The following is a 16,892-nucleotide window of genomic DNA, read 5'->3' as shown; positions in this document are numbered from 1 at the left end:
GTAGTAGGCAGAAGGCTGGAAACTATAGACCTGTTAGCCTAACATCTGTGGTTGGTAAAATGTTAGAGTCCATTATTAAGGAGACAGTAACGGGACATTTGGATAAACATAATTTAATAGGGCAAACTCAGCATGGTTTCATGAAGGGGAAGTCATGTTTAACAAATTTGCTTGAGTTTTTTGAGGAAGTAACATACAGGGTGGATAAAGGGGAACCAGTGGACGTAGTGTATTTAGACTTCCAAAAGGCATTTGACAAGGTGCCACACAAAAGATTATTGCTCAAGATAAAAAATCACGGGATTGGGGGTAATATTCTGGCATGGGTGGAGGATTGGCTCTCTAACAGAAAGCAGAGAGTTGGGATAAATGGTTCGTTCTCAGATTGGCAACCAGTAACTAGTGGTGTTCCGCAGGGGTCAGTGCTGGGTCCCCAACTCTTTACAATCTACATTAACGATTTGGAGGAGGGGACCGAGTGTAACATATCAAAGTTTGCAGATGATACAAAGATGGGACGGAAAGTAGTGAGTGAGGAGGACATAAAAAACCTGCAAAGGGACATAGACAGGCTAAGTAAGTGGGCAGAGATTTGGCAGATGGAATACAATACTGGAAAGTGTGAGGTTATGCACTTTGGCAGGAAAAATCATAGAGCAAGTTATTATCTTAATGGCAAGAAACTGGAAAGTACTGTAGTACAAAGGGATCTGGGGGTCCTGGTGCACGAAACTCAAAAAGTTAGTATGCAGGTGCAGCAAGTGATCAAGAAGGCCAATGGAATGTTGGCTTTTATTGCTAGGGGGTTGGAATATAAAAACAGGGAGGTATTGCTGCAGTTGTACAAGGTATTGGTGAGGCCGCACCTGGAATACTGCATACAGTTTTGGTGTCCATACTTAAGAAAAGACATACTTGCTCTCGAGTCAGTACAAAGAAGGTTCACTCGGTTAATCCCGGGGATGAGGGGGTGGTCATATGAGGAGAGGTTGAGTAGATTGGGACTCTACTCATTGGAGTTCAGAAGAATGAGAGGCGATCTTATTGAAACATATAAGATTGTGAAGGGGCTTGATCGGGTGGATGCGGTGAGGATGTTCCCAATGATGGGTGAAACTAGAACTAGGGGGCATAATCTTAAAATAAAGGGCTGCTCATTCAAAACTGAGATGAGGAGAAACTTCTTCACTCAGAGGGTGGTAGGTTTGTGGAATTTGCTGCCCCAGAAAGCTGTGGAAGCTACATCATTAAATAAATTTAAAACAGAAATAGATAGTTTCCTAGAAGTAAAGGGAATAAAGGGTTACGGGGAGCGGGCAGGAAATTGGACATGAGTCTGGGTTCGGAATGGTCATGGCCCTGTGGGTAGTGGAGCGGGCCCAGGGGCCGTGTAGCCTTGTTCTGCTCCTACTGTGTTCTAATTCTGTTAGATTTCAGGAGATGGTTTTATTCCTGTTCCTGGCTGGGGTGGAGATCGCCTTTACAGAAGGTAAGTACTGTAGAAAATATAGGGACAGAGTGATCCCCTGGAAGAATTTCGATCGCCTAGATGGGTCGGAGAGGAATTTCCCAGATTTTTTTCTCCCAAATTGGCCATTGGGTCTTTATCTGGTTTTTCGCCTCTCCCGGGAGATCACATGGGTTCGGGTGGATGCAGAGTGATAGAAGATTTGAGGTTAGGATCAGATCAGCCATGATCTTATTGAATGGTGGAGCAGGCTCGAGGGGCCGATTGGCCTACTCCTGCTCCTATTTCTTATGTTCTTATGTTCTTATGTTCTTATGTAAAAGCAAATGGTATGGGCAACTGTAAAGTGAGTTTTACTCTGCAGCTGGCTGTGCTATACCTGAAATAACAACAGAAAATGCTGGAAACTCTCAGCAGGTCAGGCAGCATCGAGGAGAGAGAAATAGAGTCAACGTTTCGGGTCAAGGACCCTTCATCAGAACTGGAAAACTTAGAGAAGAGAGATTTTTAAGCAGGGACAGGGAGGAGAGGAGGAAAGAACTGTTATAGGATGGAAGGCAGGAGAGATTGACTGACAAAAGGGATGATAGTGCAAGGCAAAAAGAGAAGATAATGGGACAAGTTAAGAAACAAAAGATGACTCTAGATGAGATGTGAAGGTGATGGCAAAATCATCAACAGCTACCATGTGAGAAAAAAAGGGAAAAAAATATAGGGGCCGAGGTTATGGTCTGAAATTGTTGAACTCGATGTTGAGTCCAGGAGGCTGTAAGGTGCCTAATCGAAAGATGAGGTGCTGTTCGTCGAGCTTACATTGAGCTTCGTTGGAACAGTGTAAGAGGCCAAGGATGGAGAGATCAGAGTGGGAGTGGAGCGGAGCATTAAAGTGACAGGTGACCGGAAGCTCAGGGTCACGCTTACAGACTGTGCTATACCTGAACTGGTGCTGTTTGGTACCAGTTCTGGAAATGGAAACATGTTCCATTCCACAGCACCAATGAAACGAAAGAAAGATGGAACAAACTTGCATTGTATATAAGCACCTTTTTACATCCTCAGGACTTCCCAATTTGTTTCACAGCCAATCAATGACTGTTGCGTAGGCAAATGCAATTTGCCACAGTCCCACAAACTACAATGCAATAATGACCAATTAATGAAGTGTTGATTAAGGAATAAATATTGGCTAAGGCACTAGGAGAGCTCCGTTGATCTTTGAAACAGTGCCGTGTGATCTTTTATGTTCACTTAAACAGGAATAATTTCTCATCTGAGAAATAGTACCTCAGACAATGCAGCACTTCGTCAGTGCACTGAAGTGTCAGCCCAAATCATGCACTCAAGTCCTGGGCTGCATGATGAACACACAACCTTCTGACTCAGAATCAAAGGTGCTACCACTGAGACAAGCTGACATTGATAAATTGAAGAGCACCAACATTCACCAGTAAAATAATCTTCCTTTCCCCTCCCATTTTGAAATTTCTAGTTTCAGTCTATATGGGGGAAAAATTCAGTTGTTTGCGACTCCCGTTAGCGCCTTAAGAGGGTGCTAATGGGGCGTAAAGTAACTAGCGCCCGGGCGCAGCGATATTTGCGCCGCTCGCGAAATTAACTAGACATTTTGCGGTGGCGCTAAACACTACCGCCACGATCTCCTGCGCCGGCAGATCGTGACGTCAGTCGAGTGTGCAACACCCCGGTAACGCCCCGAACCGGATATTGAGTGGCGCCCCCTGCCTTACCGCCTGCCGCTAGCAACGACAGGTTGAGGGGAGCGTTATGCTGTCAGAAAGGGACTAGGGGAGTGCTATTTAAAGGCGACCGCTTCCTGCCTTTTTTTGTTGGTGACATTTTTGCACCACGCATACTGAGAGAGAGAGAGAGAGATTTCTGAAGAGATTCAACACTGTGTGAAGGAGTTTTGGGTACTGAGCAGCACTTTGCAGGTTCATTTTGATTTGCCCTTCCTTGTATCTATTTAGAAGAGACTGTGGGGGCTGCACTCTGAGCTCTTTCCCTGGGTCTCTCCATTGTTCTTTCCTGCGGATTTTATGTACAGGTCTCTCCTGGCCGAAATTCAAGGCTGCAATGAGCAGGATGTGGATGGAGAGCAAAATCAACCCTCCCCTTTAAGATAAAAACAGAAAATGCTGGAGAAACTCAGCAGGTCAAGCAGCATCTGTGAAGAGAGAAACAGGGTTAACGTTTCAGGTCGATGACCTTTCGTCAGAACTCCCCCTTAAGAACTGGCCGGCGCCAGTGTGTCTGTGTTCCATTGCTGACTGACATCACATGAGCTTCGCCAGCGCTCTGCGGTAGCGCCTCGCTCCTCGGCCTTTGCGCCTTAAGACAGGTGTGAAGCAGCTGATTTAATGCTCCAATCACCTCCAGGGGCAATAAAAGCCAAGTTTGCGGTCGGAGGCGATAATTAGCGCCAGGCGCTGTAATGATATCAGCAAATAGTGATGGTATTTGCCTGTTTGATTATGATGCCTTACCAGCATAGTTGCCTGATTGATTACTTATGCCTGACCAGCAGAGGGCATGTGACAGAGACAAGCAGTTTAGTTTTACTTTCGTTTTAGATGGATCTCTAACATGATGTCTCCTGTAATGCTGTTTAACTGAGTTGAACATACTTTGGATAAAAAGTAATTCTCTTTCATAAATGTCTCGTCATTGAACCCACATACAAATCGATACAGGCGCTAAACTTTGCGCGCGGCCGATAATGGCGCCCCAAACGGGGCGAGACCGAATTTCTCCCCCTATGTATTTTATGCAAGAATGGCAAATCATATATCATGAACTGGCGACCAAAGGCCACCAAGTCTTTCCAGAATGAAGAATGGTTGTTCTCAGTCAGTGAAAACGATCCACTTTGAAACATGTTTTTCTGTGCTTTTGAAATAATGAAAATGAACTATTTACAAGGGACTATATATGTTAAATGTAAAATGTTTGGAGCTGAAACTTCCCTTTAAATTGCTTTATAGACTCGATCAGAGTACATTTCAGATGTCGTGCCTTTATTAATACTGACACATGCATTGAAATGTACAAAGAAGTTCTCGCTACCACAGGGAGTAGTTGAGGTAAATAGTATCGATGCATTTAAGGGGAAGCTAGATAAGCATATGAGGAAGAAGGGAATAGAGGGTTACACGGATAGCATTAGATGAGGAAGGATGGGAGGAAGCTCAAGTAGACCATAAACGCCGGCATGGATTGGTTGGACCGAATGGCCTGTTTCTGTGCTCTATGTAATTCTATGCAATATAAGTCATATAAAACCTAACAGCATCGTGGGAGTACCTTCACTACATGGACTAGGGATGGGCAATAAATGCTGGCCATGCCAGCATCACCCGCGTCCCAAAAAATGATTTTAAAAAATGACATCAATTTCCTTTTACACCATGAAGCCATCCTGTTTATGATAGAAGTTTCATGACTTGACAGGCAGGGAAAATTGCCCATTGCTCACCAACCAATCCTACCCTCAAACTTAGAGGCTTTCTCCTACCTACTTGTTCCAATGTCCAGGGAACAGCTTAACAAAATGTAACATGGAGGGGCATGAGGTGATGACCATACGTTCATAGGTAGATGTGGGGATCTTGCAGCAGTTACAAGGCAGGAGTAATGGTAGAAAGCATCTGCCATTATTTCAGGTACACGGGATTTTGGTGTTGACTCTGTGTGCCATGTCTGTATCTAACACCTTACACTAGAAACATAGAACAGTACAGCACAGAAGGAGGCCCCCCGAGGACCCCCCAAGGCGATATCGGGAGGCACTAAGGAGGCCAATTTCTAGCCCAATGCCTCTATTTATAAAGCCCAGGGTCCCATGTGCTTTATTAACTGCTCTGTTAACCTGTTCTGCCACCTTCAAAGATTTGTTCACAAACACCCCCACATCTCTCTGTTCCTGCACCCCCTGCAATTCAAAGTAATGGGGTTCACCAGGGTTGATTAACAAAATGGTTGTTGAATTCATTTGAATTACTGAAAGCTCCAGTCATTTTTTCTGGTAAACAGAAGGCAAGAGACCTTCAGCCATGTCAAACTAACTTCTGCTTTTTGATTAAGAGCAATATAAAATTGATGGGCAAACACAATGTTGCTATCTATTTATTCTAAAAGCTTTGATGAGTTTCTTTCTTTTATACACCAAATGTGTGGTCTGAGATGCAATATATGATTTGCAGTTATCTAGTCATTTTGAAGTATCATACAGGCTTGAATCAAGTGTAGCTGTGGCTATCAATTAGGCTTTCTAACTATCAGGTCATTATTTTACAACTGCACCACAGAGATGCACATTGTCAATGCAGCCAGCACTTGTTCCCTAATAGTTTCTCCTCCCATACCCACAAGGTTATCTCAGAGGTCCCCAAGGACTCATCTTTGGTCTCCTCTTAATCCTCATCTACATGCGGTTACATACTTATCTGAAAGCATGCAAGTCAGCTTTCACATATACACTGACAACACCGAGCCCTACCCCCACATTACCACGTTCAACTTCACGACCACCACAGTGCTGTCTGACTGCTTGTATGACATCAAGTCATTAATGGACCATAACCTCCTCCAACTTAACATTTGCAAGATAAAGTGCCTGCATGTTAACTTTCTGTGATCGTGTACAAGGACGCCTAAATCCCTCTGAATGAACTAAACTCTTTTCCATTCCTACCAATGTATAGAATTCCAATGGACCAAATGAATTTGCTTTGGCTCCCATTATATAGAATTGAAATGGACTAAACCCCTTCCCATTTACTCATATTATACCGAATTTCATTGAACTTAACCTTTTCCCATGCACTCCCATTGGGTGAAATTCCTGATCCAATCATTTCTTTATCCTCTGATCATTCATTTAAACCAATCCACTGCCAAGAGTGGTACATTATACAACTCTTTGATCCTTCAAGTCGGTAAAAACTTGAGATCAGTGTTTGCTTCTGTTTGTTTTCCCTCATCCCTGCCTTTCTTACCTCTAGACTTGACTATTCCAATCCTCTCCTGGCCAGTCTCCCATCTTCCAACCTCCATAAACTTGAGCTGATCCAAAACTCTGCTGCCTGTATCTTAACTCACATCAAGTCCCGTTCACCCACCACCCCTGTGCTTGCTGACCTACACTGGCTCCTGGCCTGACAACACCTCGATTTAAAAATTCTCATCCTTGTTTTCAATTCCCTCCATGGCCTCGCCCCTCCCTATCTCTGTAATCTCCTCCAGCCCTATAAGCCCTGGCAATCTCTGCACTCCTCCAATTCTGGCCTCTCCCGCATCCCTGATTTTAATGGCCGCCCTACCTACAGCTGCCAAGGCCCTACGCTCTGGAATTCCCTCCCTAAACCTCTCTATCTTTCTCTCCTCCTTTAAGATGCTGCTTAAAACCTACCTCTTTGAACAAGGTCATCTGTCCTGATACCTCCTTATGTGGCTCAGTGTTAAAAATGTTTTTATTGATATCGCTCTTGTTCAGCGCCTTGGGACGGTTTGCTACTTTAAATGCACTAAGTAAAGGTAAGTTGTTGTGGGGATTGAGTTCGTGAATGAACGACTAATGACCTGGGGTTCAGAGAGTTGCAAAGTACTAATTTTTATCTGTAACATGCAGTGTGCTCAGCCTGTCCTATATTTAAAATGGCATCAGGAATGCCATTCACTGGGAGTTAAAGAAAAGTAATTAACCATTCATTTAATATTAATTCAGCAGAATTTTTTTGAGTGAGCGGGAGGTAGAATGACAATATTAACCATCAGCCAGATACAATTCTTGTAATAACGATAGTAAAATGAAGAGCAATATTTCCAAGGGTTAGGGGCTTTCATGCTGCTGAGCTTTCCCGGAAAAGAAAAAAAACTATACTTCAATATAATCCCAAATTAAAAAAATATAAGGGAAAGGACAAAACCTGATCCTACCTGTGTAATCATCGGGGTTCATACTGACATTATAATACTAATAATCTGTTACAGTCCAGCAGCTCTCATTTTGTACAGTGCTGTTCCTATGGGGCAGATCAAGATCTCTCTGTTTGTCTACTGTATAATGCGCTATGCTCATGAAAATGTCTCCAACAACATTTACACCGATGAGGAATTAGCAATAGGTACCGGTAGCGCAGTGAAACCCTGAAAACATCTTCACCTGTTGTGGTGTGGTGCCAGGTGAATAGCACCATAGCTAGAACCAGTCGGCGATGTATCGGCCACTCACATCGCTTGTCTGTAAACTGGATATTGTGCACAGAAGTAGGAAACACATGCATGTATTAAACGAGAGGGAGGGTGGGGTCGTGCTCCGAACCAGTCCGGAAGAGCCGCGTTGTATTATGTACAAGCGACAGGAGGCTTTTCTCGGGCTACGATCCCATTTCTTGACAAAAAGCCACTGAGATCCTTCCAAACATCTGGCCCCAAAACTTTCCGAACCTTCTCAGCATGAAAATCCCCATTTTACTTCCAGGGCAAGAGTCTGAATCGGAAGGAACATCTTCACCTTTCAGAAAAGTTGGGCGATCTCATCTGGTTGCATGCAAAATTTAGGTACACAAAGGTTTCCCCAGCTTGGTTGCAAAAACAGTTTGTTACTGGTAACTCTCCCCCCCCGCTCGCCGGTGGCAGTTTACTGAAAGGGCTGAAAGTTGAACGATGTGACGGATACCTTTTCATTCCCGTTTCTCCCCGTTAGACACGCCAAAGGCCACCTCTCACCTGAACTGCTCTGTGCAAGACTGCTGCCGCCAACTGCAGTCCTGGAGTGGTCGGAAGGCGCAGCAGAGCTTGGTATCTAATCAGGGCACGACTTTTACTGAATTGAAAGTATTTCACTCCAGTTTTGGTCACCTTATCTGAGGAAGGATGTTCTTGCCATGAGTGCAGTGAAGATTCACCAGGCTGATACCTGGGATGGCAGGAATGACGTATGAGAGATTGGGTCGATTGGGCTTATACTAGCTGGAGTTTAGAAGAATGAGAGGGGATCTCATTGAAACTTATAAAATTCTGACAGGACTGGACAGACTAGATGCAGGAAGGATGTTCCCGATGGCCGGGGAGTCCAGAACCAGGGGTCACAGTCTAAGGATAAGGGGTAAGCCATTTAGGACTGAGATGAGGAGGAATTTCTTCACCCAGAGAGTGGTGAACCTGTGGAATTTTCCACCACAGAAGGCAGTTGAGGCCAATTCATTAAATATATTCAAGAAGGAGTTGGATATATTTCTTAAGGTTAAAGGGATCAAGGGATATGGGGAGAAAGCAGGGACAGGGTACTGAATTTGGATGATCAGCCATGATCTCATTGAATGGTGGAGCAGGCTCGAGGAGCCGAATGGCCTACTCCTGTTCCTATCTTCTATGTTTCTATGTTACAAATGTTGGGCATCCTGGACCCCACTCATGATGCCACCTGGCTACATCTGGCTGCACCTCCTTGGCCCCCCAACTAAGGGGTCAGTCACTCAAGCTCTGAGCACTTTGAGTCCCAGTTTTTTCAATCCCAGCACCATCCTGATCAGTGAGATGTGGACATTGATCGCAGGGCTAGAATTTTTTTTAAACAGCAGTGCTCCACAAGAAACGAGACCAGTGTAAACTTTTGAAGCATCAATAACATACTGCACACGAAAAACGAACTCTTTACAGATTGAATATTTAATTACAAATATCAGAAATAAAAAGGTATGTGAGACCCAGTTAGGTTGTCAGGGCAGCGAGTTTGTACATAGATATCTATCTGAAAAGTAGAAGGGAAGCGGTGTAATGTAAACCAATAATTAACTCCGTGACACAATCAAATCGAATTTCTTATTAGTGGCTTTAAAAGTTCCAATCCATCCCGATCCAGGGCGGGAACAAGCCTGTATTAGCAGCCCCACCGAGATTCATTTCCTTTCTCTCCCACTCACCAGATAGTAATACACTTGGAATTCTTCTTTCACTTCAGCCCGGGACTAAAGACATCTTGGCTGCAATTACATCTCTGGGGGGGAACTTAGTAAAAATGAACACATGCAACGTGTGCATTGTCCGGCACAATACGCACATATAACCAGCCGAATAACAGACCGTATTTTCCCTTTAAATACAACGAAAATATAATTTGGAAGAGCTGGGCAATGTTTAAACGTTATTAACAGGAGACTGAGAGAAATATACGAAGTGTAATTGACAAGAAAGGAGACTCACCCGCAATGGTGATGAGAAGAGCGACTGGCAGTAAAAGAGGTGCCATTCTGGTGACTGAGGCTCCGCGCTCCCGGGACTCGAGATGTATGCCAGGACTTGGCTTCGTGTGTGCCTGTGTGCGAGAGCGGCGAGTTACTAGTCTCCGCCCCGCTCCCAGTTATGTCCCGTCTCCGCCAACCCACTCCCAGCCCAACGCAAGAGCCCAGCTCCCCCAGAGCCAGGAACACGAGAAAAAAAAAATCACATCTGCAGAGTTACATAATACACCCCGAATAAAATCTTCCTATGAAAGTCTACAGCATCTTGCTAGATACACTACGCCTGTCGATTGTAATGTACCATTCCGGTTTAAAAAAAACACACGCACACGACTCTTCTAAATCATATTTCGGATAGAAGATCGAGGGTCAAAAAGAAAATATAGTGTACTTTTCCTGTAGGCTGCACAGTTTCCCCTCAATAGGCTGACATTGAGCAACATGCAGCAACTGTGGAGATCTGGGAAGCAAACCTCAGGGCAGTGAGCACAGCTCTTTCAGGAAATAACAACAGAAAATGCTGGAAAAACTCAGCAGGTCAGGCAACATCCGTGGAGAGAAATTTGAGTTGACGTTTCGGGTTGAAACCCTTCTTCAAAACGTCAACTCAAATTTCTCTCCACGGATGTTGCCTGGCCTGCTGAGTTTTTCCAGCAATTTCTGTTGTTATTTCGGATTTCCAGCATCTGCAGTATTTTGCTACAGCTCTTTCAGGATTGCTTTCACGGAGGATGCCCAGGCATTGAGATGGACATAACACAGTGCCACAATGGCCATTTTCAACAGGATCTAAATGTAATTGGGGCAGCACCTGAGAGGGATTCAGAGACCTGGTCTTCCTGCAACAATCTCTGATCACAGACCTCATTGCACAGTCAGGGATTTGCTTGCAGCCAGTATATTCACAAGCAAGTCCTCAAGAGACCTCACAGGAACACTCCGCATCTACTCCTTCCAAGAAGAGAGTTCAGTGCCAAGGGAAAAGAAAGGGAAGATGGCCAAACATTCTGCGTGACATGTCCTCGGACCTTACCATCTGTTCATCCTTCTGACTCTCCCACTGCCTAGAACATCTATGGTGACCTCTTCCATTAGGTAGATAGTGGCCCTCCTCCAATTCGAGTCATCGCCCTTCTGTTATGTGCCAGTTTGTCCTGCAAGAAGAGTGGGAGTGTTTCAATGTGTGGCCTGTCGAAGGGTTGTGAAGATGTGCCTGAGAGCTTAGTATATAGTTTATCTGGTTAAAGAAGCAACAGGTGTTGGGAAGAAAGGACAGGAATTGTGAGGGCAGTGTCAGGCGCTGGGCGTGCCAGTGGAAGCAAAAGGAAGTACAATGAAGTGTGCAGCAGTGTTAATGGAGAGGGAAGGGAAGCAGGCGAGCAAAGGTTATTAGTACTGGTACTATAGTAGAGTGGTGCAGGGCTGACATGAGAATAACAGAGCTTGAATGAGAGTCTTACCTTAGCAGCTCTGGCCAAGTCGTTGAATTTCATGCGGCATTACTGCCAGATCGCCGGAGAAATGCTTCAGGCATTCATTTTCCCTGCCATCGCAGACCATTATTGTCGGGCTATTTTATCGGGACACTCTTCTGTCTTCAGCTGGGAAGAGGACCTCCTTCTTCCAGGTTACCTCCTCCACATCATCATCTGAAAATCTGGGTACCCATGCAGCACTCATCTTGTAGAAGTCAGCGAGTTCCAGTAGCAAAAAAGGCAGCACAAGCAAAGTGCATCTCCCTTTTAAGAAGCATAGGCTGCTTTTAAATAGCAAAAGTTCCACCAGATTCCCTCCTGCCCCAAAGCACGAACTGTCAATAACCATTGCAAATAGCACTGATGGCCCGCCCTTCATACTATAATGAACTACAAAATGGTTTGTACATCTAGCCCATGTTATTGGGTTGGACACTGAGGATGCTCCAAACACTTTGTGCTGATTTTGGGCACTGAAAGTCTCCTCTGCTCTGCTCAGATCTTGAACTCTTATCAGCTCTCTTTGGTTCTTTAACACCAGCTCAAATTGTAGAACTTTAATGCATTGTGCCAAAGAAGTAAATCCCGAGTAAATTTACACATTTTCTGTTAATTGTTCATTAAGGATTTAACAATTAAAAAAAAAACTTTAACATTGTGGCTGTGTATTAGCATCTTCACAGGGGCAAATTTAGATCTCTGAACAAAAGTTAACAACCACTCCATTAACACTAACACATAAAAAGATTGCACCTGAATTCACATTTAGCATACGTGCTTGTTTTAACTCACAAAGCTAGTTGTCCTCCTACATTTGTTCCTCTCTCATGATTTCTCGCTGCCCTTGTTCCCCTTTTCTCTCCTTTTGGTATATCTCAGCTCTCTATCCTTTTTATTTCTCTTTCCTTCAGTTTTCTTTCTGTAAGAGAACATTTGCTTTTCACAATGACCACTCCATCCTCCTCCACTGCCTCTCCATCGTCATCCAGCTGGGTGGGACTGCACTTGCCTGGTTCCATTCTTATCTATCTAATCGTAGCCAGAGAATCACCTGCAATGGTTTCTCTCCCCCCTCCTGCATTGTTACCTCTGGTGTCCCCCAAGGATCTCTCCTTGGCCCCCTCCTACTTCTCATCTACATGTTGCCTCTTGGCGACATCATGCGAAAACACAGCGTCAGTTCCCACATGTACGCTGATGACACCCAGCTCTACCTCACCACCACTTATCTTGACCCCTCCACAGTCTCTAATTTGTCAGACTGCTTGTCCGACATCCAGTTCTGGATGAGCAGAAATGTTCTCCAGTTAAATATTGGGAAGACCGAAGCCATTGTTTTCGGTCCCCGCCACAAACTCCGTTCCCTAGCCACTGACTCCATCCCTCTCCCCAACATCTGTCTGAGGCTGAACCACACTGTTCGCAACCTTGGTGTCATATTTGACTCTGAAATGAGCTTCCGACCACATGTCCGCTGCATAACTAAGACCGCCTATATCCACCTCCGTATCATCGCCCGCCTCAGCACATCCGCTGCTGAAACCCTCATCCATGCCTTTGTTACCTCTTGACATGACTATTCCAATGCACTCCTGGCTGGCCTCCCAGGTTCTACCCTACACAAACTTGAGGTCATCCTAAACTCGGCTGCCCATGTCCTAACTCGTACCAAGTCCCGTTCGCCCATCACCCCCTGTGCTCGCTGACCTACATGGGCACCTGGTTAAGCAACACCTCGATTTCAAAATTCTCATTCTTGTTTTCAAATCCCTCCATGGCCTCACCCCTCCCTATCTCTGTAATCTCCTCCAGCCCCACAACCCCCCCGAGATATCTGTGCTCCTCTAATTCTGCCCTCTTGTGCATCCCTGATTATAATCGCTCAACCTTTGGCAGCCGTGCCTTCTGTTGCCTAGGCCCTAAGCTTTGGAATTCCTGGCCTAAACCTCTCTGCCCCGCTTTCCTCCTTTAAGACGCTCCTTAAAACCTACCTCTTTGAGCAAGTTTTTGGTCACCTGCCCTAATTTCTCCTTACGTGGCTCGGTGTCAAATTATATATGTCTTATAATACACCTGTGAAGCACCTTGGGATGTTTTACTACGTTAAAGGCGCTATATAAATACTTGTTGCTGTTGTTGTGTATGTACAGAATGTACAGAGGTAAGATAATAGATTATGGCTTTTTTAGAACATAAATGGGGATTTTAGAAATCACAGATTGTTTACTTATTACTTTGTCATGGTGTATGTGCAAACAAGCAATACCTTTTGCACATTAGCCAACTGTGGTCCAGAACACGGTGTAGGGTTTATATTTGGCTAAGCTAGCCTGTGGTAACTTCAGTATTTGCCAACTAGTATTAACAGCCCTAGAGCATACTTAAATATATGGATTGTGACCTTTAACTAAAGTGTAAATGTAATAGACTCAAAACATGTCTCCAGTGGAATGGCTTTGTATAAAGTACGTCTGAAGCAGTATTTCTCAATTTATAAAACAAGCTTTCTGTACAGTGTTTGCTCATCCATAAATCCTTGCTTCTGGCTGTTAAATTAGCCACAACCCTCCAGGGCCTCAAGTTGTGTCAGACTCAGTGTGGAAAGTCTTTTTGGATATTTGATAGGGTGTGTGGGGGGCGGGGGTGTGTGGGTGTGGGGTGTGTGGGGGGTGGGAATGTGTGGGGGGTGGGGTGTGTGGGGGTGGGAGTGTGTGGGTGTGGGGTGTGTGGGGTGTGGGGTGTGTGGGTGTGGGGTGTGTGGGGGGCGGGAGTGTGTGGGGGGTGGGAGTGTGTGGGTGTGGGGTGTGTGGGGGGTGGGAGTGTGTGGGGGTGGGAGTGTGTGGGGGGTGGGAGTGTGTGGGGGGTGGGAGTGTGTGGGTGTGGGGTGTGTGGGGGGTGGGAGTGTGTGGGTGTGGGGTGTGTGGGGGGTGGGAGTGTGTGGGGGGGTGGGGTGTGTGGGGGTGGGAGTGTGTGGGTGTGGGGTGTGTGGGGGGTGGGGTGTGTGGGGGTCGGAGTGTGTGGGTGTGGGGTGTGTGGGGGGTGGGAGTGTGTGGGTGTGGGGTGTGTGGGGGTGGGGTGTGTGGGTGTGGGGTGTGAGGGGGGTGGGAGTGTGTGGGTGTGGGGTGTGTGGGGGGTGGGGGGTGGGGTGGGGTGTGTGGGGGTGGGAGTGTGTGGGGGGTGGGAGTGTGTGGGTGTGGGGTGTGTGGGGGGTGGGGTGTGTGGGGGGTGGGAGTGTGTGGGTGTGGGGTGTGTGGGGGGTGGGAGTGTGTGGGTGTGGGGTGTGTGGGGGTGGGGTGTGTGGGGGTGGGAGTGTGTGGGTGTGGGGTGTGAGGGGGGTGGGAGTGTGTGGGTGTGGGGTGTGTGGGGGTGGGGGGTGGGGTGGGGTGTGTGGGGGTGGGAGTGTGTGGGGGGTGGGAGTGTGTGGGTGTGGGGTGTGTGGGGGGTGGGAGTGTGTGGGTGTGGGGTGTGTGGGGGTGGGAGTGTGTGGGTGTGGGGTGTGAGGGGGGTGGGAGTGTGTGGGTGTGGGGTGTGTGGGGGGTGGGGGGTGGGAGTGTGTGGGGTGTGTGGGTGTGTGGGGGGTGGGAGTGTGTGGGTGTGGGGTGTGTGGGGGTGGGGGTGTGTGGGTGTGGGGTGTGTGGGGTGTGGGAGTGTGTGGGGGGTGGGGGTGTGTGGGTGTGGGGTGTGTGGGGGGTGGGAGTGTGTGGGTGTGGGAGTGTGTGGGTGTGGGAGTGTGTGGGTGTGGGAGTGTGTGGGTGTGGGGTGTGTGGGGGGTGGGAGTGTGTGGGTATGGGGTGTGTGGGGGGTGGGAGTGTGTGGGTGTGGGGTGTGTGGGTGTGGGGTGTGTGGGGGGCGGGAGTGTGTGGGTATGGGGTGTGTGGGGGGCGGGAGTGTGTGGGGGGTGGGGTGTGTGGGGGTGGGAGTGTGGGGGGGGTGGGGTGTGTGGGGGTGGGAGTGTGTGGGTGTGGGGTGTGTGGGGGGCGGGAGTGTGTGGGTGTGGGGTGTGTGGGGGGCGGGAGTGTGTGGGTGTGGGGTGTGCGGGGGGTGGGAGTGTGTGGGTGTGGGGTGTGTGGGTGTGGGGTGTGTGGGGGGCGGGAGTGTGTGGGTGTGGGGTGTGTGGGGGGGTGGGAGTGTGTGGGTATGGGGTGTGTGGGGGGCGGGAGTGTGTGGGGGGTGGGGTGTGTGGGGGTGGGAGTGTGTGGGGGGTGGGGTGTGTGGGGGTGGGAGTGTGTGGGTGTGGGGTGTGTGGGGGGCGGGAGTGTGTGGGTGTGGGGTGTGTGGGGATGGGAGCGTGTGGGTGTGGGGTGTGTGGGGGGTGGGAGTGTGTGGGTGTGGGGTGTGTGGGGGGTGGGAGTGTGTGGGGTGTGTGGGGTGTGTGGGGGGTTGGAGTGTGTGGGTGTGGGATGTGTGGGGGGTGGGAGTGTGTGGGTGTGGGGTGTGTGGGGGGTGGGAGTGTGTGGGTGTGTGGTGTGTGGGGGTGGGAGTGTGTGGGTGTGGGAGTGTGTGGGTGTGGGGAGTGTGTGGGTGTGGGGTGTGTGTGGGGTGGGGTGTGTGGGGGGTGGGGTGTGTGGGGGGTGGGAGTGTGTGGGGTGGGGTGTGTGGGGGTGGGAGTGTGTGGCTGTGGGGTGTGTGGGGGGCGGGAGTGTGTGGGTGTGCGGTGTGTGGGGGTGGGAGTGTGTGGGTGTGGGGTGTGTGGGGGGTGGAAGTGTGTGGGTGTGGGGTGTGTGGGGGGCGGGAGAAAAAGCTTTTCCCTAGAAGTAAAGTAGAAAAGATCTGGTGCCCAACAACAAACAGAGCCATGGGATGGCTGACCAAAGCCAGATTAGGCTCCCCCCAACACATAATAATACACACGGGCACAAATGACCTAAAGGCCCAACAGAAAGAGGTAGCAACATCGCTCAGAGCAATGATTAGGAAGGCAAGCAGTACATTTCCAAACACTAGAATCACTGTTTCCACAATGTTGCCGAGAACAGACTTCAACAACAACACAATTCAAGAGATAAATGCCAGCATAGCAAGAGACTGCGAATCAAACCACAACGTACACCTGGCCCAACACCCCACCCTCGATGAGGAATGTCTTTACGACCACGTCCACATCCAAAGGCAAAGAATATCGATCTTTGCTAAAGCCCTGAAGGATGTCGCTTTTAACCGGGTCCATACCCAGACTCCAAGAGGACCCCCCCCGACCACCTGAGATCAGCGGGGTAAATATCAGGAACACTACAAAGACCACCAACACACCAACCGAGACCAGAGAGGATCCCCATGCAAAACAACAATATCAGACCTGCACCACTCCTGTCCCACAGGGGAATAGGACCGCTCCCAGCCAGACAGAGGGAGAGATGCACAGGACGTACGCAATACCTCAGACAGAAACAATCCATTAAGAGACAATAAGCAGATGTGCAGCAGCATCTACTTCCGCCTTATGGATCAAGGACTAATTAATAGAAAGAACTGTAACCAAATTGTATTAACTTTTATAGACAACTGAAGTGATCTTTTTTTTCCCCACACTGAGACACGACAAACACGTACCACCCTTTAACCTATCATAGTAAAAGATCAAACTTAACATGAAATCCTTATATATTTCGACCTGGAATATCCAAGGTCTACACTCTTCAGTGCGAGACGTGAAGAGTAGGACCCCAGAGTTCATAGATGAAACTAAAGACC

The 16,892-nt window shown here is 47.7% G+C and overlaps 1 protein-coding gene across 1 annotated transcript in view; it reads right to left on the bottom strand.

The window, feature by feature from the left end:
- The window catches only part of rxfp2l (relaxin family peptide receptor 2, like), a 152,371-nt gene extending 142,504 nt beyond the window's left edge, over positions 1-9,867 (bottom strand). The window contains exon 1 of the mRNA XM_086000929.1: positions 9,689-9,867. Coding sequence (XP_085857055.1) covers positions 9,689-9,734 — 46 coding nt within the window. The 5' untranslated portion in view covers positions 9,735-9,867. The remainder of the gene's footprint in view (positions 1-9,688) is intronic.
- Between the last annotated feature and the right edge of the window lie 7,025 nt (positions 9,868-16,892).

Source organism: Somniosus microcephalus, chromosome 1 (genome assembly GCF_052327205.1).
Source record: "Somniosus microcephalus isolate GS21.2 chromosome 1, FLI_Smic_1.0, whole genome shotgun sequence".
Lineage (NCBI taxonomy): Eukaryota > Metazoa > Chordata > Chondrichthyes > Squaliformes > Somniosidae > Somniosus > Somniosus microcephalus.
This window is presented reverse-complemented; position numbering and strand designations above follow the sequence as displayed.